General features: G+C 36.9%; 2 protein-coding genes and 1 long non-coding RNA gene across 6 annotated transcripts; 1 reads left to right on the plus strand and 2 right to left on the minus strand.

Annotated features, from left to right (window-relative positions):
- Positions 1-2,419: 2,419 nt before the first annotated feature.
- Positions 2,420-4,005, plus strand: LOC127965306 (uncharacterized). Its single transcript, XR_008155272.1, has 3 exons — positions 2,420-2,557; positions 3,339-3,483; positions 3,634-4,005. It is a non-coding gene; the product is annotated as an uncharacterized LOC127965306 (long non-coding RNA).
- Positions 4,006-5,895: 1,890 nt separating this feature from the next.
- Positions 5,896-25,601, minus strand: hoxd3a (homeobox D3a). Of its 4 annotated transcripts, none has more exons than XM_052566061.1 (4): positions 25,309-25,601; positions 9,703-9,765; positions 6,806-7,347; positions 5,896-6,644 (listed from the first exon to the last, which is right to left on the minus strand). In XM_052566061.1, exons 3-4 carry the CDS (start codon positions 7,245-7,247, stop codon positions 5,896-5,898), a joined length of 1,191 nt encoding a protein of 396 aa, XP_052422021.1. In that variant the 5' UTR covers positions 7,248-7,347; positions 9,703-9,765; positions 25,309-25,601. The 4 variants fall into 4 exon arrangements, with proteins under 4 accessions (XP_052422021.1, XP_052422020.1, XP_052422019.1 ...); XM_052566060.1 differs by lacking the exon at positions 25,309-25,601 and adding an exon at positions 22,312-22,452; XM_052566059.1 differs by lacking the exon at positions 25,309-25,601 and adding an exon at positions 14,004-14,203.
- On the minus strand, positions 15,175-19,665 carry hoxd4a (homeobox D4a). The gene is made up of 2 exons (XM_052566064.1): positions 18,077-19,665; positions 15,175-17,657 (listed from the first exon to the last, which is right to left on the minus strand). Exons 1-2 carry the CDS (start codon positions 18,543-18,545, stop codon positions 17,356-17,358), a joined length of 771 nt encoding a protein of 256 aa, XP_052422024.1. The 5' UTR covers positions 18,546-19,665; the 3' UTR covers positions 15,175-17,355.
- Positions 25,602-26,110: the final 509 nt, after the last annotated feature.

The following is a 26,110-nucleotide window of genomic DNA, read 5'->3' on the forward strand; positions in this document are numbered from 1 at the left end:
AACGAGGGGAGGGGCCTCGCTTTACTCTGACCAATCGAGAGCGACCCATGTGTCGGCTGGCCTGGGGGCTTATAGTGCTCAGTATATATCTTTGTTTCTCAGAGCGCTTCACCGCGTAGTAATAATAATCTGGATCTGATTCATTTTATGAATTTATATACCAACCCCAAGACATTATTTGTTTTGTTCGCGAAATGAAATTCTTTTGCAGGATTTTCAAGGGCCTCAATGTCAAATTCACACGCCATTAACAGTAAAGCACATTATTAAGCTGAAACGCATGAATTACTCTCCTCACAAGGGTTAATGCCATATTTTCTACCTATTAGTTAATCTAAATTCAACTAATATATGTTTGTTTCCGGCTATACTGTGTTCTGTGTTCAAGAATCATAGGTAAGAATAATCAAAAATATTCTAAATGCTTCTCTCATCATTAAAGCGTGTGATGAATTGAGTGCTTGGTTCTGCGGTTTTTGTCCCTTTTGAGCTGAAGATAGACGCAGCGCATCTGGCTTCTGCCCTCGGTAGACTCGGAACTGCTGTCGAGGAAAATTGTGCACAATCAGTGATTGATGACCTCAAGCTACCAAATACCCATGACAACTGCAGCGCTCAAACTAAGACTTGCACTATTTTTCTGCAACGTGTTATCGAGAGCTTTTAATTTTAAGCCGATAAAACATAGGGAAATAAAGCGTAATGGCTCGCATTACGCGACGTAAAAGTGAATTGGTTGCTTCTGTCAAAGCCCATTCAAAAATATGAACAAGCCGCACTGTTCAGCTTGCTCAAGAACAGACCCGTGAGAAATTGTAGCCTAACCCGTTGAGGGAAAGCATGGTTTTCTATATCCATAAGACAAATCCATGATTAAATACTGATTTTCACATAGGCAAACGATGGTTTGTGAGTTGGTTGGTGTTTTAGAGCTCAAGAGACAATGATTTGACTGCTAGTCAAATCTAACAGACCGTTTTGGGGTGTTGTTTCTTGTTCTGATGAGACAAGATGACCTAAATTACATCTGAAATGTGTTTTATTATTATTATTATTATTATTATTATTATTAGAACATTCTCATAACAGCATCAAAGCAGGATGGCTTCCAATTGATGTGGCCCAATTAATCAGAAATATAAATTAGTGTCCCGATATTTTTTAAAATATCCTATGAATATTTTTGTCATATAGCTATTTGTTAATTGTCTTACTCAGGCTGTACGTGTTATTTTGGATTATTATCCCTTATTACAGAAGTAGAAAGATGCGTGTAATGTTAGGACTCCCTTTTTTGATTAGCCTAACTTATTTTTTGTGTCAAACAATTTATTTCCTGAGCGGCAATGAACCCTTACTAACTTTTTTTTTTTTTTTTACATTCTCATTTCATTGATACCTTCTAAATACTGAAAATACAAATAAATTGCTGATGATTGAAGAAAACGCTTGCTGATACCAGAACGTATCGTTTTAATATATAGCGCAAGTAAAATTCATTAGAAGGTTGGACAAAACAGCATATATAGCCACAGGAAACAAATGTTACATTTGATTAGAGGCCTTTATTTTACTTTTAAACACTTTCCTCCAGTGCACAAATCTTAAGAAAATTTGTTTAGTTAGACCCCACCCCCATTCGATGTAGGCATTGCTCTTTGTTATCTAGTCGTTATTAAATAGACTGATATTTTATTTTAATAACCGAGACTGTGAAAAAATCTATGCCCTTACCCTCCGTGGTTAAAGCATTTGCAGCTCTATGCCACTACGCTTTGAGTTCTCTCTCATCCATGCCATGATTGCAGGCAGAGTGTGTTGTCACAGTCTCTCTCTCTCTCTCTCTCTCTTAGGAAAAAGTTTGGCCTCTTGCAGTTTGAAATGTGTTTCCACAGTTGAGAACAGTAGCGGTTTTAGGCACGGGCGAACCGGGCAGCCGCCCGGGGCGTCATTTTTTCGTGACACATTGGGGGCGGCAGCACGAGCAGATAAACAAAAAATCATCTGTGTCCCGAAGCGGTTTTTCGTCATTTATATCATTTCACTGTGTGTGGAATTAGCAAATTGGCGCTCCCTGCAGCTGCCGGCGCCCCTGCTTGCTGAAAATATCCACTGAAGTTTTGTGTTGTGAGAGAAGTGTAAGGGAGTGGGGCGAGAGGCGCGTGCGACGTTTCACCTCTGGGTCTCTCTCAAATGGAACGGACAGGGCGGGGGTGGACGGGGACGGGGGATCCACACTAGTAATATAATTAATAATAGGCTAAAGTCAGTCACACACCTCGACTTTCTTCCAAATAACGCACATTTCATTCATAATGTTATAATACAGGCCTATAGTTCCTGCAAATGAAACTAGGTAATACAAAACGATTATGCGGTCATCAAGGTGAATTGGTTTAGTCTTGACTTCTGGTCCTGAGTGACAGTTGGGGGGATGGGAAATCTGCTGATTGTCGAGTGCCAAAAAAACAGAGATGGAGAAGAAAAGGTCAAAGCCAGGTGCCCAATTTCGAAAAAAAAAGAAAAGAAGAAGAGGAGAAACGAGCAAAAGATAAAGGTATGCAACTATTGTCTCTGTATGATTACAGTATCCATTTCATGAATGAAAGGCTAATGTTAATTGGTGGTGGGTATAACTCTTTGTTAGCCTTTTTGCTATGATGCTTGCTTGCTATGCTTATACAACAATAATTTGGTTTCAACTCAATCACGAGATCTAATTTATAATATTGTGCTTTGCAATAAAACTGTTAAAAGTTCAGTTATTATTTCCATCAGTTGGTTTAACGTTAGGCCCTGTAAATAACCAATGGCATTTTATTTGCTACACAGTATGCTAAGGATAGTTTCCTAAGTATAGTTTTACAAGTCACAACTAAAAGTGTGTCATGCGTATAATTTGAGGCAGTAACCTAATGGCACCTCCATGAAAGTTAGATTGATATACAAATTTTGGTTGAAAAATATCCTGAAACCCAAAAAATTTTTGTTTTTGCCTATACATATAATTTAAAGTCATTTTATTTTTTTAAACAACTGAGTCCCAGTGACCATAGCATAACGTGAATAAAATATAATTTTTCAATGTATTTTTTTTTACTATTTGTTTCTATGCTCTAAACAATGTGATGACATGGGGGGGGGGGAATAAAATAAATAAATGTTTTTTATTTCCGGGTCTAGGAGGATATAGCGTGTAATGACAGACATTTAGTGTGTAAGAGCATGTTTATGTAACCCTTCTATTATGTTTTGAGTCAGACCCTAGGCTGTTTTAGCTTTATAAAACATTATCCTATGGTCTTTTGATTTCAAATGCAGTTAAATTGCAATTTCAGGGGCACTTCTTAAATATTTTGGAGCATCCTCTGCCACTGGTCAGGATGAGCCAACCACCTCCTCCGCTACACATGTCTCCACAAATATCTGATATTGAGGATGAAGACCTCTTTGCCTCTACTTCTACCCAGCATGAGCTTTCAGGTGTGCATATTGTGTGTGTGTGTGTATGTGTGTGGGCTACAAGACAACTGCAATTTAATGTAATTTTAATATTTCTGATAATTTATGAGTAGGACTGTGTTTTTTCACTGCTATGTGTTTTGAGTAATATGCCAATATGCTGTCTGATAGAAATGCCTGGAGCTGAACCCCCACTGAGCCCCACTGGCCCTCACATCTGACTGACAGGATTCGGACTGAGCTGGTTCACAGAGGACCAAGTAAAGTGCCACCTGGCTTTGTTTTCCGTAGGAATGAGAGTAATGTGAGAAGTTGCCACCACTAATATTTTATGAAGACATTAGTAAGTGGTGAAAAGATGGCAAGAAGTTGGCTGATTTATTCAATTAAGAACAACAGCCTCTTTTGCTTCTGCTGCAAATTGTTTTCCAAGAGGAACATCAATTTAACAAGTGCAGGAATGGCAAATTGGAAACATGCATGCAATGATCTCACATCATATGAAAACAGTTGTTATAATAAAATATTGCTGTTTGTGCAGAACTTTGTTTGCTATTTTTTTTTTTTTTTTGTGGGGGGGGGGGGGCGCTCGAAAGGGGTCTCGCCCAGGGTGTATTTCAATGTAGAACCGCCACTGGTTGAGAAAGCAAAAAGCTTTGTTCATAAGGAGCTGGAATCAGTAGCGAGACTGAAAGCGACGAGTTTTTGATTAATGAGCTTTGAAATGCCTCGCTAGGGGGAAGCCGGGAAAGAGCCTATTCTGTTAGAGACGGCTTGCCAGTGCTTACAAAGGCAGTGACGCTTTAGGCTATTCATTACCACATTATAAGGTGTATTTTTAAAATACATAGACCTATATGTATTATTGCGCAATGGTGCAGGTAAATGTTATATTAAACTGTTTATAAGACAAAACACTTGCTTTGGGCCTTATGATGTATCACAATTTCTACTGAGCTCCCAGTCTATAAAAACATTAAAAAGTATTAACAATACTTTAATCTTGGGATGTAGGTTACAACACTTGTGCACACCATCCAGAAAAGGCAATTTATTTAGATTTGCACATTGCACCACATAGAAAGGCATAATCTTTACATTAAGTTATTTAATAAGTACCCTAACCAGCGGGAAATTTTATATTTGTGAAAACTCGATTTCCTAAATCATAATAAAACCTCCGCTAATCTCTTTCACGTTATATGGTTATGCAGTTTCTCTTAAAATTTAAATGACCAAATTTAAGATAAATGCAATGGTGAGGTTTGCTTTTGTGTTTTGTGAACAGCCGTGATACGTGCGCGCGCACATTCACGCGCATCTGGATGGGGGTGAGAGAGAAGGTGTCTCCTTTGTTTACTATCCTTATGTTTCCAAAATGGCGTCTCCGCCTTATGAATTGAGCAAAATCCAAGTTGGAAATCCATTCATATCCACACACAATATGAAAATGTTCAAATATACTATAAATATACTAAGAATGAAAAAGAAAATACATTAATATTGATGTAGCATTTACAATTTCATTTAGCTTAAGCACTTTATTTACAAAATGTTTAACACAATAAAATATAACATTTCCATATCGTTACCATTTCATCATTTTATGCTTGGACAGTGCAACTTACAAAATAACATTTATAATGAACGTGAGGATGTGTCGTTATGTGCTGGTGTTTTTAAGCAACATGATGACATGGCGATAACAAGAGATTGCCAAATTTCCAATTACTGGATGTAATAATAATAATTACAATTTCGAAATTCTTTTTAATTCTTCATTTCATAATATTTTATTACCGAATGAAGAAAGAAATACGCCAGTCCTACGTTATCACCTGTTTGCACCAGTTCAACGAAATGTCAACGGCTTCTGCTCAAAATAAATTCTACAATTGTTATATAAATAGTATACATGAGAAGATAAATAATGTGCATTAAAACGATAAATAATAAATATAGTATACTCATTCAAGATAAATGTTTGTCGTACAATCTTGGAGGAAAACAATAAATAATGGTATTTTAATGGATCAAATGAAGAACCCACGAGGAACCGACGACTTAACAAAGAAGCAATGTTTTTTTTTTTTCTCTACAAATCCCATCTCTATAAAGACGGATGTCTATACCGTCAAATCTACAGAACTTACCTTCAAGTAACAGTACGTTATTGAAATTGCCTTCATTTTGCCAGTACAGTCCTTCAGACAACCAAACAACTACCAAACAACCGTGTGTATCTTCAACAGTCAAGAGAAATGGACCTCAGCTATTATTAAAAATAATGACAATCGTAGCAGTAATAGTAATATCAATCAGAATAATACAGGATAGTACGTTATGTTTCTCTCAGAGTGTAATTTTATAAATTAGTTTAACTAGTGAGGTAATAAAAACGCGACGTTTCGCTTAAGCACACTGATGGGATCCTTACAGATGCGTGAGTTTGGGTGCATCCTGCAGCCTTCCCTGAGACGCGTGGTGAGAGCTGAGGTCTGTGTATGTGGGGTGGGGGTCACACGGTCCGTGGTGGTGGTTACCCGGGATCTGAGCCGCGCAGCTGTAGTCCACACTAGCGGATGAGGGATGGGGAAGATGACCGAGGTTGAACATTGGGCCCGACGCTGGCATTGAATCAACGAAGTTTCCCCCGACGTAAACAGGGCTGCTTTGTAAATTGGCATTTGCAAAGCTCCCATTCCCCTGCATGCTGTGGTGCTCGTACTCTGCTCCCGGGTATCTTTTCTGTTGCGGTATGCAGCCGCCCAGTGGCGCCGTGTAGGCTGCCAAGCCGTACATGTTCTGTTGCGGTTTGGCGAAGGACGGAGGAGATGGCGCGTCGTAGCTTAGGCCGTTTACGTTTGGAAGCTGACCAGAATATCCAATGTGATTCGAGCCACTTAACGGCGGGCTTCTGTCCGGAGAGTGTCCTAAGGGAGAGTGCATTATGCCTTTAGATTTCTGATCTTTTTTGTACTTCATCCTCCTGTTCTGAAACCAGATCTTTATTTGGCGCTCGGTGAGGTTGAGCAGATTAGCCATCTCCACTCTTCTGGGCCGACACAGGTAGCGATTAAAATGAAACTCCTTCTCCAGTTCAACCAGCTGGGCGCTGGTGTAGGCAGTGCGCACTCGTTTCGAGGCAGGGCCGGGTGGACTCTTGTCGTCGCAGGTTTCTCCTGAACACAGAGAGCAGAGCAGTGGATTAATTGTTATACAGCCTATTACATCACTTAAAGGCCAAAGAGAGACGGCCTACTGTAAACAAACCAAAGTAGGTCATAATCATAGGAGCTCTCTCCAGTCTTAGAGAAAAGCATTGCATACAAACAATCCATACCTGCAGCTGGGCAGTTGGTGTTTTTCTGCTTTGCGTTTTGGCGTGACTCTTTCATCCAAGGGAAGATTTGCTTGGCTATGACTGGGGTGGCAGTACTGGAGCCAGTGGTGCTGGGAGATTTCTTTTTTTGTGTGGAGCTGCTGTTAGGGCTGGGTGAGCTGGCTGCTAAAGGAGCGGCCTGCTGCTGCTCACTGATACTCTCTGTTTGGCTGTTGCCCTGGCTGGCACTCGGTCGCATACAGCTGCCACTGATGTCTCCATTTTTATGTGCTGGTGGCCGTATTGACGTGGTTTGGATGGGACAGATTGGATTTTGAAAGTCGTTCTCCATGCTGGAGGATGAGAAGCCTTGGTGTGTAGGACCGTATGTATAGGAGTCAGATTTAGGGTACGAATATCCTCCGAAAAGTCCAGCATTGTCATAATAAGTGGCTTTCTGCATTGCGAAGGTTCAAACTAAGAGAGCCTGTGAACCCCTGTCCAGTTGCATGGACTTGTCAATCACGTGATAGGAGCTTCCCACAGATTTTCTGTCCTTTGACCTGTTAAGAAAGAAAACGAATCAGCTAAGAATTTAAACTTCAAACAGTCATAGATGTGAGGTGCTACAGTGATACTCACTAAAAACCTCCATATCTGCATACACAGAACTATACTTCCTCATTCTAAACCTATAACACTGCAATTGAGTACAGCCCATGGCATTTTCAATATTTAAATATAAGATGGAAATAGATTTTTACCCAACTCTAGTTTCTGGTGTCAGCTGTATTCCCTTTCTCCTCTTAAATTTGTTGATTTCTTTCATTTCCTTTTACCTCTTGTTGTTGTTTGTATAATGCACTATGGTAAAGATGGCAGGACAAAGTTGTGTAGTGAAAATACTTCAAAATAGTATTCAAAAAATTGCATTCAGTGTATGTTGCTCCCTTAACTGACTTATCAACTGTAGTTTTTTTGTCATTTTGTTTAAGTGTCCAGTCAATGTCTTATTGCTCTACAGAACATATGGTCTCCTGCCTCTCAAAAAGGGCGGAATGTACAGATTTGCATGATGTTTTAAATTAAATGTTTTAGAATATTTAAAGCACTTAACAATAAAAGTTAATATGTTGTGAACTACCAACTTCCATCCATCTTTCACCAAGGGCCTTTCTCTTTTTTTTTTTTTTTTGTAAGATAAACCCCTTTGACTTTTCACTTTCAGAACTTGGCATGAATGCAACAAGGCGGTTAAAGTTTAACTTGTGCTGAAAGTACCCCATTGAGTGAAACTATAAGGCAGCAGAAGGGGAATCAGCATTTCTCTGCAAACAATATCCCATTCTTCCCTGTCTCTTTGAGACTTTAAGCATAATTGAAGCAAAAAAAAAAAAAAAAAAGAAAAAAAAACAGAAATTCCATATTTATATACACGTGTGTGTGAAAAAATCTCCCAGTTGTATATGTATATCAGTTGTTGTTTGTCTAAAACCTGAAATTGTGCATCTTTCACGTAGTTCGACATTACGTAAAGATTCGCCCTCATAGTCGTACATTACAAATTCATCGAGTGAATTTTGATATAACTGGTGGCAGGGCTCCATGCACTCTATTTCTTGCATTTGTGAACATTATACGAAAATGCAATCTTTAGCCTATATGGAAATAAATCAAAGTCCGAGATATAAATTATAGGGACGCAAATTAGTGTCAGTAATGTCATCCTTTCGCACCTAATACATATAAACAGTGTATAGCTTTTATTAGATTGTTAGGGAGCTTCTGGGACATTCTGTAATACTTGAACTCAATTGATTCCTAAAATCCTAGTTAATATTTAATATGTATTATACGGCACGGTGAGTTCGGAGAAAGTCTTGTTAAAGTGATGTTAGTTGTTAGAGGTGGATCACTCAAGTATGCAAATAAGAATTGGTTCATATGTGATAGCAAAGTCTGCTAGCAACAAACTGAGATATAAATCTGCAATACACCACAAAGACACAACAGATTTTCTTTTTCTTTCTTTCTTTCTTTCTTTCTTTCTTTCTTTCTTTCTTTCTGGGTAACTTGGTCGTCTTCCTCCTAGTCTTATTCTAAAGATAGCTTTCACCTAAGTGACTGTAGCTCGTGCTCAATACAGTAGTTATTAGACGGCCTGAAGCTCCGCACAATACATATCAACGCACCTGTCATTGTGGAGGCCGCCAAAATTTATGACTGGCCATACTACAGCCGTAAATGCCTCACAGAGGGTGAGAAGAAAATCTCTCCTCAAGACTTGGTACCGTCAGAGGGGTAAAACTCTAAGCGTAGGAGGATGGCTGGGGGCAAGAATGTCCCGCTAAAGCCAGAGCCTGCAGCCCGCCAGTATAAATCCAGCTACTCCACTAATTCACACACTCCTGTCTTGAACCTCCTTTAACTGCTTGTAATGGACCACACTTTTGCCCAACTGCGCGGAGAGATGTGGATTTTAGTAAAGGACATACTCTAGATTAAGAAGAATGTGCGGATGGAAATATTTGTTCTTGTTTTTTTTTTTCCTGCTTGCATGTTTCTGTTATTTTTTAAATGTATTTTATATATCTAAGAGAGCAATGCTTTGGCATTTTATACTTTGCTTTAAGTGTAAATGTTGTATTTATCGTGTACAAAATATTGTGCACCTCGAAATGTTATTGGTAAAAGTGCGTAAATAATTGTTGTTCGAGTTAAATTGTTAATTTTCTGTCTAAGCCCAGAGCTTCAAAATATTTTTGTATTTACACAAAAACCATGTATATTATTTTTTTAGGCCTATTATTATCTGTGTTGTAAGCTGTGAAATAAGAGACACAGGGCAATACACCGCAGGTTATAAAGCTACTATTATTTAATTTCAGTGTAAACTTAAATATCAAGACATATCTTACCGCAGTCTGTGGTTTTCTCTCCTCTGTTTCTCCTCAAGCGATCTTCATAATTTAGACGGCGACCTGAAGAATAAAACATATTTTAAATCTCAGTTTCTTGATCGGATTTTTCTTCCAGCTCCCCGTTATATTCATGATTATGTAAGTTGCCTCTGAGTGCGAATATTGTCAACGCCTTACATTTTCAATTGCAACATGACAGAATTCCCATTCTAGATGTGAATTCAAGGCCATCTGCGTTGACTTCTTAAAACCACAAATTTATAACATTTTTACATGATTTCCCATTTTTTCTTAACGAACGAATTTATTTCGCCTCTATAGAAGACCTGAATGGTTTTAGGAGCAGTTAAATCTGTAGTTGGGAGAGGGAAAAAAAAACTGACATAAGCGATTTTACACAAAGAGATGCTGGCCAAAATATTTAGCACTCATAAGCCTTTTGGGTGACCTTTGGCTCCCTCTCCAATAACTCACTGATTAATGAACAACGGACGGAAGGGACTTAAGTCACAATGCAATCCACACCACACAACTTTTTCACCGGTGATTTTAAAACCAAGCGAGAGCCTGAAGACGATATTTTAATCTTCATCCAACTAGACAGATGACCTGGTCTATGCATCTCTGAAAATCCTTTCGAAATCATGAGACGAGGACAGCACCATTGATAAAGGCTATGGGATATTTAATAGTATTAATATTATTGTTATTTGGTGATGGACCGCAGCGTTGGCAAAAGTACCGGTAACAAGAAAATGTATGTAGCCAGTATTTTCAACGTGTGTGTCATGTTCAAAGTCTTAATGGGATAAATGTAGCGACCAGTGCAGCCGAACACGGTCTGTCTTTATTAGGCAACAGTGTTTTCGCCCACGCACTCCCACGGTAAGTTTGGTACTCATAATAGAACAATGGGCTGTAAAAATAATGGACTCTAGAAGTCGGTCTCTAAATATATACATGTATATTTGTTTCTGTTTTGGATGCTTAAGTCTGTCTATTTTGTAGAATTTTTATATATGACTATCACTTTAGGTCCTAGTATTTAAAATTCTATATTAGAAGTAATGTGTACAAAATGCGAGAAAATTTAAAACAAATTCTTGTGGTTTTAATTCCAAAGTTTAAACTAAATTACCACATATCGCACAAAGCAGAAGAATGCAATTACAGAACTTAATGTTTTGTGAAATGTAGGCTATAAATTATCAAAACCAAAAACCTGTTATTAATAATAGCATTAAATTGCAAAACGGGCTTTAACATAAATAATAATAATAATAATTCTTTACGGGGATAGTTTAGAAATCACACGTCTTAAAACCTAATTCTAAACCACCATATATGTTTAGATTTCAAACATGTAGGCTGTCTTGTCATAGGATGCTTTTGCTTCATTAGAAAGAATAAAATCTACTTCGTATCTTAATTTAATTTTACATACGAAATGAATTCATATGAGACCCTTATTAGACTCTTTTATTGCATGAGAAATATGGTTCCCATTCAGAATTTGAATTTATGCAATGTTATTTTTTGAGTAGTTGAATCTTAGTAATTTTGACCAAATCGAAATCAGAGACTGAAATGATTTGAATTTACGGAAACATGTATGTTTAAAAGAATAGTCTTCCCTAACCCACATATGTCATCACATAGTTATTGACGTGAAGTATTGCCGTAATAAATGCATGTTGTGATTAACGATCTCGCATTGTATGACACAGATGTTTTATGCTGTGTATGGCCAACTTCAAAAAGCAGAATATGTCACATAAAGCAGCTAAAATAACCTTTAATGTTCTATGACTGATATCACCACATGCAAACCATCTAAAATAGTCAAGGTTGCGCAAATCTGTAAACTAGTCTCAGTTTTTGTCTTCAAATCGCACTTGCTTAGTTGCAAGGCGACGACATTAATAAAGATCAGCTGCTTTGAATGGAATAAATCATATTTTCACGCCGGCCTAATGTAAACCCACGCTTAAAGGTTACGTTTTGCCATGCAATTGCTTACCTGTGATGTCAATTTATTACAGCTGTGCTTCTTAGTCTCAATATCTCTCAGTTCGGCTGCTGGGATATATCCTTCACCCTTTGTCTATAGACAGTACTGTCTTAAAACTGATCTCGCGCTTTTCCAGGCATTTCCATATACCAATGCAGACAGTATTCCCGAAAGAATGGGAGCCACTCACTCAGCTACCAATAAAAAGCCAAGAAGGTCTTCTTATTCCAAAACGAAATATTACTTGCAATCAACTTCCCATTTGGAAAAAAAGTGAACGTTTTACAGAGGAAGGCTCGCCAAATGAGTCAACATTAGTATATTTCGGAAACCTTATCATGACAAATAAAGGCGCTGCCTTAAAATACAGGCATATTTGTTCACGTGATCCGGATCGCAGATTGTCCTGATTGAGACTGTTACTCCAACCAGCCTCACCTCACAAATACATTTTTAAGAGCAAGAGCACTAAAATTCCCTCCAGCCTCGCATCATTGTACAATCATTTTGCACAAGAACTCGCTCCTTCCTCAGCCACTGTATCGGAGTGTATCGTTAAGAAAAAAGCTACATTGCTATTTATTATGGATTTGAAACCCAGGCATAATAAAATAATAATAAAACCAATATTCAAATGAAGCCAAAAAAAAAAGGTTGTAGCACTGGGTTGTCTTTATTTGAAAGACAAATAACTGGATAATCTGTGAAACATTTGCTTTAGTTTTCTTCACACCCCAATGACTCACTGAACATCTTCACCTTTTTGTTCATTTTAATTCTTTACATTAAACGCAGTGTAATAGTCGTGTGGATAAGACCGTTGCAAAAAAAGCAACATCATTATGCATTTTTAGTTTAATTTAATTTAATGAAGATGATCAAATATATATTTGTTCCTCTTTGCTCGGTACTGTTTAGAACAGAACTCCGTTTATTATAGGCTACAAGAAACCACTGAAATATTGTTTGACTATTATGGTTTAGGCAATGACAGCAATGTATGACCTCCTCAACCAAAGAGATTCATCAAAATCATCCCAAATTCTATATTGTTCTTCTCAAAAAGCAAGAGTGTGTATTGATCAATATGCAAGCATGAAATGTAAAATTGGGTATTCGGTGCCTATATCTTTACTAGTTGTGTATTAAAATACTTTTTTTTAACCTTTTTTTTAACACTCTGTTTTCCAATTGCTTCTAAAGTACAAATGCAAATACCCATAAAACAGAATTTGAGAGGTTAAATGCAGGTCGGTTATGTTATATGTTATCTGAATAAGAATGCTTGTTCTACGGTTGTGCTGCATGGATGTGTAGCTGGATGGGAAGATGGAGATGAAACGGTTGGGAACGCGGCCGAGCGCAGGCTTGTCCTGAGGAGAGGATGCGAGTCTTCTCCCCTTGCAGCATATGTTCACGGGCTAATAAAAGTGAAAGATTTACAGTCCACGCCCGGCCCCCAACAGCCTCTCGCCCTTTCAGGAATTACTGAGCATGATTTACAACGATGCAGATCACCGTCATCCCTCTCCAGCAGTTCGAGACACTTTATGGATAGATCCACGATCAGAACGCTCCATTACTAAACGAGTGGGTATTGTGGGGCTTTTGACATCAATGAAATGTTGTTTTTGGATCGATGCCATTTTTTTCTGTGTGTGTGTGTGTACTACTTAAGCTGTTTTGTTGATATTGTTGTTTTTGTTTTAATTGTTGTAGAATTGTCAGGATCCAACATGCATTTATTCCCGCAATACTTCACGTCAGTAACTGGGCTGTGTGATGATTTCCCGGATAGACAATGAATTCTAGCATGTCCTTCTTATTTAAGCAAACATATACGTCTCCGCAAATAATCGCCACTAAATCGGGAAAGAACAGCATCTCTGACGGATTATAAATCACAAAGAGGCCTGGCGGCTAAACAATAAACACTATCGTACTGGACTCCACATCTTTCATACACAAATGCATCAATATAACATTATATTACATGAGAAAATAATTACCTTAAAGTCTATCTTCAGTGCTTTAAAAATAAAATTAGTGCTACTTCACAATTTGTATTATTATTGATACAGGTTTAGATTGGGAGTGCTTCATGCTGAGGCTCTTTAAGCAAGAAAATAAAAAAATAAAATAAATTAAAAATAAATCACAATCAGCCTGAAGTTGTTTCAGTCTGTCCGCGAAGAAGACCGAATCAAAGGACGCTATTTATCAAAATTCTGACAGATATGTTTAGTCGCTGTCTCGGTGCAAATATTAATCTTAAATGTTTACCTACCGATGCTCCATTGGCTGAAAAGCTGTACGAGTGTCCAGGTTGCGATGGGGTGAGATACAGGACCGTTTGGATATTATTTTCTTGGATCTCTTCAGTTTTCAAGTCTGATAGAGTCCTCGCGATTAATGACGACGCCGTGTTTCTAGGGGACGTGCTGCATTAATTATTTAGACAATCACGTGGTCAAACAAAAAAGATATAGGCTAGAACGGAACCATATACCGAATTCTATCTTGGGATGTCGACAGCGCAGTTTGATTTATCTTAACGGGTTGTCTCGACGGGCGAAGACATTTTCAACGAACAGCTGGAAATCAAAAATGGCCGTTTGAGAAGCATTGTGTTAGCGGCGGTAGTATCGGTGCAGTGTCATTACAAATGCAACTGCGTATGGCTCTCATTTATTCTGTTCAGACATCCAGGTCAATACTCAGAAAGCCTTACTGGAAGCGAAGACAATGGAGCGATACCCTGCGTGGCGGGTTTTCACCATAGGCACAAGGCTTATTAAACAAAAATAGATATTTGGGATGTTGTATAAGTGCTGTTTGACACACACACACACACACACACACACACACACGAACATATCAACATATAAATAAGAAATTATATTTACACACACACACACATACACACACAGAGAGAGAGACGTGTATAGTCGGTACACTATTGACCATGCATATGCAATATATAATTCCCTTTTCAGCAAAATAATTGCTGTAAAAATTGCTTTCAGAAAACTACTCAACATGCATGTTTGTAGATGTTTCGCCTGAAATAAACTTTACATGTGTCCTCCCTGAAAGTGTGTATTGCTTTACTCATTCTCTCTCTCTCTCTCTCTCTCTCTCTCTTTGATTGTGATAGAATTGGCTTTTATTGACATAAAAGGTCTTTACTTTTCCACAGCATTTGTAACATTAAATTACAGACCTATATTTACAGACAATTTACTTGCAAATAATTGAAAAAGTTGAAAAAATTATTAATAGTAGTATTTTGTCTCTCACACACGTTTACTTAGCAATCTAAATGGACACATGCTTTTTATATACACCTAATTATAAATATTATAACCTAACCCTAGCAGAAAACTTAAGGCATTTGTAACCATTTTTTTTAAAAAAGGCTCTATTTACTATTTGCATATAGACCCAATGCTTTGACAAACGAGAACGCCTCCAAACTGAGGTTTTGAGAGATTTTATCATGTTAACCTCACTTCAGGGTACATATTTTCCTCCCAAAATGTGGTAAACACACACACACACACATACCGCAAACACAAACATTTCCAAGTGTTGATGGACAACGATTTTAGGCATTGAGAACAAAAGCAAGAAAAGAATCAAAACTAAGAGAAGTTTGTGTAATATTTGAATGTTATAAACTGTTGTTATTTAGCATAGTAGCCTAATGATCGCTTACAACTCTCTGTATTTTTAATAATACACGGATACCAAAATGGATGTCTTCCAGTTTGTCAATAATGCTTTGACTTGATTTTTTCTTTCATGATGATGCAAAACACCCAGAGCTGATGGATTGTAGTTTAACAGTTATCGTAATCTTGGGCAGATGCTGCATAACCGTGGTTTTAATGTAGGACTCGTGCAGAAACTGAAAAGCACGCTACAAACTCTAAATGTCACACGGTGTGGCAAATAATCACAGTTGTAAGGCAAGCCAATATGAATACAGCCCTAAACATTTTTAAAGCACCCCGTCCTCCACAAGAACAAATTTTAGTGCATCTGTTCGCAAAAGCGTCTTTGAGAACTGACTGAAGGTCCATCAGGTCACGAGTGTAGAGGTCAATGCTCGAGGCCCAGAAGCGTCTAATGCAACAGAAACTCTGTCCTCTAGATGAACCTGCCCGCTAGGCTTTTGTTGAACTTCTGTAAAAATACCTTTTCATGCTCTCAACGTGAAGGCTTCAATGTGAAGACTGCTTCGCAATGCATGTACGCCTCGAGTTTTTGTTTAAGGAGACAAACACACCACAATGATAGCAGAGCGACTAAGTTTAATCACTGTTGGAGAACCATTTCAGATTTAACACCAATTCAATTTCAAAAATAACATAATGTGTATGAAAGTGCTTGATGCGTGTTTTTCCAATCTCAGTTTCTATTTTAAACACAATATGACGGAGTTTGGGTGAAACCTCTCTGCATATTATTTATTTAATTACTGCAAAATATGCATGTAGAAAATATGCACAATATACAGAAATATATACATATATTTAAGAACTTAAAAACTGAATTTGAAAATTACTGAACGGATACTTACGTTCACGTAGAACATAAAGCTTTTTAACATTTAATAAATAGAGGGTTCAAACATCTTGAGGACTAAAAGTGTATCTAAAATGAAAATACAAAGCTGATTTTCAAGAATTTCAGGCAACATCTGGAAGACAAGAAAACTGCTTCTGCAACTGTAGCTATATTGTTTACAAAGATGTCGGGCAGGATTTATAGCTAGTGGAGTATAAAGCATGGAATATTCGTGTAAGAAAAGAGAATTTCTCGATTAAATACACCATTTTTAAAAGCTGCAATAAACAAATATAAAACGTCTGTAACGAAATTCTTAAAAATTACACAATAAAGTCCTTTGACCGAAATATAGGCTTTTAGAAAGTAAACCTTTAATGAGGCGCGCACAATAAACGAGGCTGAGAGGGAAATGTCTTCAGTTTTTCAGTCTACAAATAAATAATTTCCCAGGCGACGATTTTTCCCCTTAGTATTAACTAATTTTATTTAGTTTTTATTACTTGCACCCGACTTAAGTACAAAAAAAAAAAAAAAAAAAAAAAAAAAAAACACCTAGGACATTCGTAATTTATGATATGCTGGACATTACTTACTTAAGTTCTCTTTAATGATTAAGTTAGGATAAATTGAGTCGCCATAGGCGTAAACTTGCCATTATGCTTTTAAAAAGAGGAAACGGGTGATATACAGAGTTTAAAAAAAAATGTGTAAATAGGGACACTATAACGAACCATGCTCTGAAACAAATTTGGCAGGTTTGTGTAAAATAGCGTGAGCTTTATAATGTTTTACTGTACCTCGTGGTGACATGTGAACCATCATTCGATGCATCATATCCTCTTTGCCTCAGTTGCAAAGGGTTTACAATACTGTAAATATCGAAATTTGGGATTTTAATGCATAGCAGCTTTTACGCTGCATTTAGTCGTGGTGGGTGCTTCTGCTTCTCAGTTTTTGGCACTTGTACCCATCATGTCATGATTTGCTACCATGCAATGTCAAATGAAGCATTGTCTGTTACATACAGTTCATCTGTACATCTGGCGGGAGGGAGAGATATCCACTTATAAAGTTGTAATCTCTGTCTGGCTGTCCTTCTGAGCGTGTTGTGCATGCTGATTTCCAGCTGACGCCGATCTTCCTTTCGTGTTAGGGAGTTTGTGATCCTTTTTCCATTTCATTCTTCTGTTCTGAAACCAGATTTTGATCTGTCGCTCAGAGAGACAGAGGGTATGCGCGATCTCAATGCGACGCCGTCTTGTTAGATACCTGTTAAAATGAAACTCCTTTTCTAGTTCGAGAACTTGCTGTCTTGTGTAGGCTGTCCGAGAACGTTTGGGTTCTGGTCCCGTGTAATCCGGATTCACTGAGAAAGACAAAAACAGACTTATGTTTAAAACAAAAGAACAAAAAATATAAAATAAAACAACTCAACCAATCGCTCCCTAATGCATAAACTTTAACAAAAATAAATAAAGAAATGAAATAAAAAATTACCCACTTGCTCGAACTTGATCCAAAAAAATATTCTGCACTGGAATAATTTCAAACTTTACCACTGCTAAATAATTCAGTTCAAAGCTTTGGGCCAAGTGGACTCAATGGGCTGCAGTAGTGTCCAACAGAGCTAGCGGCCTATTTCCTAAGCAATAAAAATTTATGGCTGGTGTAATTGGCGGCCCCTTCAGAGGAACCCATAAATATTTCAATGAATGGTTTTAACTGTGACTAAAACAGCAGAATAGGGCTGGCCTACAAGCAGACAGCAAAGAGAGTGAATCTTACCCGTAGTAACGTGCACTTTCTTCATCCATGGATAAACTACAGCAGGCTGCTTGGCTGGTATCCCGTTCTGGCTCTTTGTGTTTTGTTGTGGTCCACAAGTCCTGGGTCCGGATATCTGGACCGCAGGACACTGCTCTGTCTGTGCGGGGTAAGGGCTCGGGTGGCCGGCTGGATCCTGCACATGACCCCGAGGCTGCACCGACGAGCCCTGGACAGTGTTACAGCTGTAAGGCTGCTCAGAGTAGTTTGACCGTGAATAGATTCCGGGATGCTGGAAATCAGTGTCCTGCGACGGACTGTAGTAGCCTGGGCTCTGTTCAGGTATATAGCTGTTCTGAGAATATTCCTCACAAGGAGGAAATGTTGGATCCACATACTTGGAGTTCACCATGTACGAACTCATGGCCATTAATTTCTGAAGGTAGGAAATACTAATTTTTCTCGAGTTGTCTTTTTTTCCTCCCTCCATAAAGCCCTCCTACTTGCTGTCAACTGAATAAAGTTAGGCTACCATGTGACCAGCTCGGCCAATCGAGGCGGAGGGACTCCATCAACCGAGAAGAAGCTGTGCACACCTAGTAGCTGATTTCACAAACTTCACATTATCTCTCAATTAGGACGGTAACAATAGGCTATAATATGAAAAATGAATTGATTTAATACCCGATCTGTGATAGAAAATAAAATAAAAAAGACAAATTATATTTGTGTATTGAGACCCAGTTGGCAATACCCATCATCACATGGGAGAGTATATCCCTGCTTATTACACATTTCATGATTTCTTATAAAAACATGTATGTGCATCACATATGTGTATTTGGTCCATTTAGTAAATTAATATTCAACCAAGCTAAATCAAACCCAACCCAGGGAATTTGACTGGTACAAACAAAACAAGACAAAAGATAAAAAACGGCCCAAGGCACAAAAAGAGTCACATAAAGCCAGCAGACAATTGATGGAGACCGTCTTTGTCATGTAGAGGTCACGCAGAAGTTACTGGAGTCTCATCGTTCCAGCGCTTCTCATCTTTTCAGCTCTCTGTATAGAGCGCCCTGCTTCGCCTTCAATGCGCCGTGCCAATCAATAATCAAACCCCACATACAACAGAAGAGCCACTTGGCAGTTCATAAGGTTAGACTATGTGCAAAGTTTGTTAACGTTTTTCAAAATATTGCTCACGTTCATTTTTGCTCTCTGTCCTGTCTCTCACTTAGAGTTCAACGCTATAAAAGGTTAAAAATGTTGACTTGTTTTTTTCTGAAAACAGGAAGAAACGCAGTACAAAGCACCAGCACGTAAACAGATGCAATGTTGACACAACTGACCAAAGCGTTTCATGACAGTTCACGTAATCAGAATCATATAATCATATTATGCAATCATGCAATTAAATGCTTATCATTTCATATTCTCCAGTAAGAAAGTGGTTCTTCGTTGCCAGATGCCGTTTTCCAAAGCACATATTAGCTCATTTGCATGTATTCCCTGTACATTAGATGGCAGAAAATGATTCAGGACACACAAAGTTTTATTCGAGGTTCTTGCATCGACCATATACTCCCCTAGGATCGAATCTGTGACTGTCATTTTTTTCACACAAATTCGGTTCTACAGGGTATATATAGACGACGGCATGTATTGGCTCAACAGACAAAACGAAAAAAATAAAAATTCTTTATACATTGAATTCGTTACTGTAACCGTTCTAAAAGTGTCCCATTACGTATAATTAATTTCCAAGATTACACTAGGTTCCGTGCTTTGTAACAATCTTTTTGATAATACAGTTGTTTAAAAGGGTGGAAATCTCCAAATAGATCCCCGTAGCTCCATTTCTCAGACATTGCGCACTGCGCTCAAATTTATGTAATACATTATCACACATTAATAAAAATGATCTCATTCTATAGGCCTATCTCTATACAAAACATTATTATATTCATCCAGGTATAGGATTTGTGCTAAATTCTACTCACTGTGAGATGCTGTCATTGCATTCAAATTGATCAGGTGGCCTCAAAACCGTGTGCTGTTTGGATACCGTCAAGAAGCATATAAAGGAAGGCTAAAGGTCGAGAGGTCAAGCAGAATCATTTACAACACACATCACAAAGTTTCATTATTTTTTGCAAGGAGACAGCGGTACCGGAAAAGGAGGAAAGTTCATGGATAATGCATGACCTCTTCTCTGATAACCGGCTCCTGTGGTCCTTCGCTCGCGGACACCAGAGAAAAGGTGCCCCAAAACCTTGGATCTATTAAAAAATGTAAGATCCAAAACTTTCGGTATCTAAAAATATTTTCCAATGCTTGTCCTTGCATCTTAATTTTATTAACAAAGGCGTTAATATCTTTTATTTATCTTCCTATATTGGGATTTAGCATTATTTATATATATATAAAAAAAACTTATGAATTTCCATTCAGATACAAAATACATAGCTTGATTAATTTGACCTGTATCTTGTTTAACTGTGTTAGAGCATGATGCTTGAGCAGGTGGTCATAGCTTTTTAAATTTAAGAGAAATTATAATAGTTTCAGAATTCCGCAGGCCATATTCTTGATATTATTATTATTATTAATAATATATTAATTCATTTTTGTATTTTATATACTTACCAAGCGTGGCTTGACAGTGTAGCTTTTTAATAGATGTATTTATTTCTTTTTAGTTAGACAGCGTGACCCGTGTTTCACCTTGCTTTGCGACTTGTTCAGGCGGGTCAAAGCCGAGTTACTGATGAACAAAAGAAAGAGACAGCCACCAAATGTAGTGACCTTTGATTTTAAATGAAAAGATCTCTTGTTGCATTATTATTATTATTATTATTATTAATAATAATAATAATAATAATTCGCATGTAGGCTACATTGCGATTTCTGTAGTACGAATCGTTTTTATTATTTTAACTCTCGACTTGAGTCGAGTTGGAAATATTTTTTTTTTGTATGAAGAATTGATGGTCAATTATTTAATAATCGACAGTTGTATGATTTAATTATTTAAAAATAATAATAAATAAATACATATTTGACTCACAAGAGAATTAGCCCCAGTTTGGCTATCATCGAATTAAATATCTGATCTTTCTCAAACGCTTTAGTTCAAAATTTCTGGATTACTCTTCATAGAATGCACAGATATATTTTAGCTGATTAATGTTTAATAAAATAAAAAAAGCAAATTAAAACTCTCAATCATTATTTAACTGAAATGGTAAAGCTGGATAAAACTGACTAAATTGTGTATTTTTTTGTTAAGGCTACTTTTATAACATGCACATTAAATTGGACATCTTTGCTATTGTTAATTCAGACCATTTAATTCAGGCTTTAATGAAAAGGACTTTTGTTCTTTTGTGTTTTTCTCAACAGTCTAAACAGTCACTTATTCAGGAAAAAATAATTAACACAATGTATAGATTGTTTAGGGCCAGAACGTACGATTCTTTTGCTTGGGGGCGCTAGAGAGCTGGCCAATAAAAACCTGCTTATTACAAAGTTCAGTAATATGTCACGAAAGCGCCTGTATCGACTAAATTATGCTTTCGTTTGTATCCATATTTCTCTCTAGAAATAAACATTAGGATACACTATTTTATCACAGTGAAGAGCACTGCACAACAGGTGTAACTACGTAGCAATAATTTGCAGGTCTAATGCATATATTAAAAAAAAGTTTTGGTCTGGTATTTTTAAATAAGTGGTAATCAGAGACAGCTCTCGATATAGGCCCATGTGTATTTCGCACTTGGAATCCAACAAAAACAATTATAAACAAATAATTTGAAAGTAAAGCAATATACATTTGCCCTCGTATCGAAAATGTGCATTTTAACTTAGGCTACAATAATAATAATAATAATAATAATAATAATAATAATAATAATAATAATAATAATAATAATCATCATCATCATCATCATAATTGAATTCGTGTATACAAGTTAAGCCCATGAAGAGCGACGGGAACAATCTTTCATAACGTGGCGCCACAACTGCACCAAAAAACCGGGCTACTGCATAACATTTACGTCACCTCCATTACAACCTATTTTTTTCTCTCCATAGTTATCCAACCACTCAAAAGTGTGCACAACAACACAAGAGGAGTTCACAGAAACACATCAGCGCTGGTTTGGAGTCTGACTATATGAAACCACCTTAAACATTATGGCACAGTTCAAGCACGCACAAGTTCAGCCACGCACTGAGGACACGCTTACCTCCAGAAGCAGGAGTATCACGTAAAGCGCATCGATAAGTTTGTATATCCATGATCAAAATAAGCGAGGAGCCTCTTTCCTCTGCAGCCATACTGGGATCTTTCCTAAACCGTCTGAACGACCTTTCTAATATACAATGTGAATTATATTTTGGCTTGTCAACTCCCTGGCCATAAAACAAAGTTTAATGGTATCACGTGCTTCCCTACAGCCATTCATGACAGCGCGCGGGTGCCATAAATAATCCTGAAAGTTGCACTTATTCAATAATGGCGATTACTCTGATCTCAGGAGGAAATAAAGACACGGGGTTCAATTTGCATTCACTGCACTCAGAGGGGGGAAAACTACTGTCGAAAACTAGAGATTATTTTTTTGTATCCTAGCAGACTAATGTCTTCGATATAGGATATTTTGGCATATACTTTTTGTCGTTCTTGTCCAAGTAGTATTAGTCGGTGTAGGCAATTTCTTTAAAAGGGTGGAAAACATTGCTTAAGTTGGCACGTTATTTTGCCACAGTTCACTCTAGGATAAATGAGGTGTTTAAAAAAATCTCTGATGTGAGAACTAATGAGAGATTTTTTTCTGACTGTAAATTCAAGGTTTATTTAAATTCAAGGCTAGTGAGAGAGAGAGAGAGAGAGAGAGAGAGAGAGAGAGAGACATTAGCGCCATATATGGCGAGTGTCGAATGGCTATTGGGAAAGTTCTTCTGCACTGAGTAAAAAAAAATATATATATACATATTATTATTAATTTATACATACACATACATGTTACTCTTATAGCCTATACATTTATGGTTTATACAATTTACTTATATATATAAAATATATATACATTTACATTTACATATATATACACACGTATAAAACATCAATTCATAGGCTATACAATAACATTTACTGGTAGGATATATTTTCTCACCTCTGGAGTGTTTTCTTTTTTTTTTCTTTTTCTTTTTTATCCAGCCAGATGAATATAAAGTCAACTGAGTTGAGCCTAACTCAAAATATTTTACAGCTCATTCAAGAGACATGATATGTGCTTACAAGGCAGTCACTGTGAGTGTTTTGAGATTTTCAAACTCACTTGGATATTGTTATATATTTTATTTTTTATTATTATTACTATTTATTATTTTTGCTAATATTTTGGATAGTTAAAGCCTATGACTGTAATGCTGAAACCATTAAAATGTAAATCAACTTTTGTTTTTTAAACCAACAGTGAAAAAATTATGAGACGTGAAATTGAAAAGGCTAAATAACAATCAGTAATTAAATAAAATATGAAGTAATTCCGACTATTCTCGCGCAGAACCTGAAAGTATTGTTTTTGTTTCTAAAAATGTGTGTTTCTATCAGTTAACAAGAGAAGTGTGTGACTGTTGTATCACGTGACTGCGACAACCAATCACAGATACAGGAAATGACCTCGAGGACAAAGCTGCAGATAGCGGGGCAAGCAAATCCCAGAGTGTTAGACAACAGCTCCGCCTGCTGACCAAAGCAGACAAATGCCTAGGTGTTGTGTACCTAGTTACGGAACAGATATTTTTTGCATAGCTGCTCATACAGAAATTGTGCATTGAACAACTACAAGAAGTGCTTACATAACAATTTTACATGCATACTTTGAATATCACCACTATTCAAATAATGTATCAATACAGAATACATTATAGCCCTACATTAGACTGCACACATTTGCACATGCACAGTTGAGAATATCTAATGTAATGTGATCTGGTTTGTTAAAAGACAACACTGTAAATAACACTGTATATTGGTTACAAAAGATACATAAAAATCAACAACAATGCGCATCGCATGATTATCAAATGATGAAAATAATTTTAAACTATTGTACGAAAATGTAATTATTTGCTAGCATTTCAAGTTTGTATTGCGATAAAATAACAATAAAAAATGTAAAATGGATATGAAGTGCGTCCTAAAGTAATTGTATTTAATGTGTAGGCCTATATGAGTGTGTATTGCTCTGGTTTGGGTTATCTCGTTTGTAGGCTCCTCTCGCTTCTTCTGCCGCATTGCAGTGAGGTTGTAAATACCTCTGCAGCGGCCTGTCAGCTGACTGTGAAATACTGTCTTTGTTCCGCAGACCCTGTCTCCCTTCCCCAAAAAAACTGCGCCATTCTCACCATTAAGGGAGGCATACATTAAAACACACAACAACTGCACCTCCACAGTTTTACACACTTTCAGAATCTCTCTATTTCTCCACATTTTTCTTAAACTCTGTGAATGCTAATTTCGTCCAGTAATTAAAGCTACATAAACAATAACGTCTGAATATTTTAAATCGATGTAAATAATTGTTTTTATGCACAGTATGTATAAATAATTCTTGCGTTTTTACATTTTAATGCTGACACTTATTCTATTCCAATTGTATATATATCATTGTAATATATAAAAGTGATGTATCAACATTAAAACTAAAAAATTACAAGAAGAATCGGTCATAAAATTATCCAATGATTTAAATCATTTAAAAAATTACATAACGTTTTTTTTTTTTTTAATTTTGGAAGATTTGCTTCTTGGTTTTTCGAATGAGATAAATACTAGCACAGCAATACTAAAATCAGTTATTGTGAATTAAGGATGTTTTCAGAAAGTTCATATTGTCCATATTCAAGGCTGAGTCAAATCAAGCATTTCTGTCAAATTATTAAAATGAAGATCTAGTGAAGCTAGGCAAACATAAAAAAACCCAAATAAATACAAGCTTTTAGTAGAATCCAAAAGGAAGCTTACAATATTTACTATTTGATTTATCTTTTAAATGCAAAAACAGAGAATACACTGAGTTTATTATTTATTTTTTTATTTTTTATCAACATGTCTATGTTGCTGTGACAATCTGAAATTATTATCGCAAACCAAAAACCTGCTGGTAATTTCTGACTGTGCTATGACGATGATATGTATTTTCCAGCACGTTCAATCTAATAAAATCTAAACTTACCAAACAAAGCCCTGTAATCCATGTTTCGCCTCCCGCGCTGCTGGTGAATATTATGAAGCTTCTTTCAAATCAGTCGTCCAGTACTGTATTGCTTGCTCTGGTTAGAAATTCAACTCTTGTAGCACCCCTAGCATCTGACAACATACGTAATCGGTAACACGTTACCAAAGACTTCAGTTTGTCCTCTGGATCTCTGACACAGATAGCAGTACACAGCAAAATTACATGTTTAAAAATATTTGAGCAAACTATGTATTTTGGATTTGGAGCCTTTAGCCACATAATGTAGTGGAAAAATCATCGCTTGGGAAATCAGGAAAAGGGGTCATGAAGACGTTTGCGTCTTGCACATGACCAGTGGCATCCAATGACAGACGAAATAGGCTCATAAAAACATCTATTACAAAGCTGTAAATTGTCTTCTAACAAAAAGGAATCTAGGCTGCCGCAAAGCCTCTAGTGTTTTGCGCATAATGACTGAGCCAGCTGCAGTTCCTCAGCAAAGAAAATACAGTCACAGACATCTGCTGAAAGAGAGTGTGTTTGTGGGTGTGTGAAAGATAGTAAAAGAGAAGGAGTGAGAGAGACAGATAGATAGATAGAGAAATTGTAAAGGCACTCTAAAATGTACATCGGTTGTGTTGTTTTGTAAGCATAAAATATGTAATATAATTAAATTAGTTTAAATAAATGTAATGCCTATCTAGAAACTAATTTTAGCTATTAGCCTAGAAAAGTAAGCACCGGCGATCAATAAAGAATCGTAACTATATGTAGCCTAATAATTAGCTACTTAATGCTC

The sequence above is a fragment of the Carassius gibelio genome, chromosome B9, assembly GCF_023724105.1.
Source record: "Carassius gibelio isolate Cgi1373 ecotype wild population from Czech Republic chromosome B9, carGib1.2-hapl.c, whole genome shotgun sequence".
Taxonomy (NCBI): domain Eukaryota; kingdom Metazoa; phylum Chordata; class Actinopteri; order Cypriniformes; family Cyprinidae; genus Carassius; species Carassius gibelio.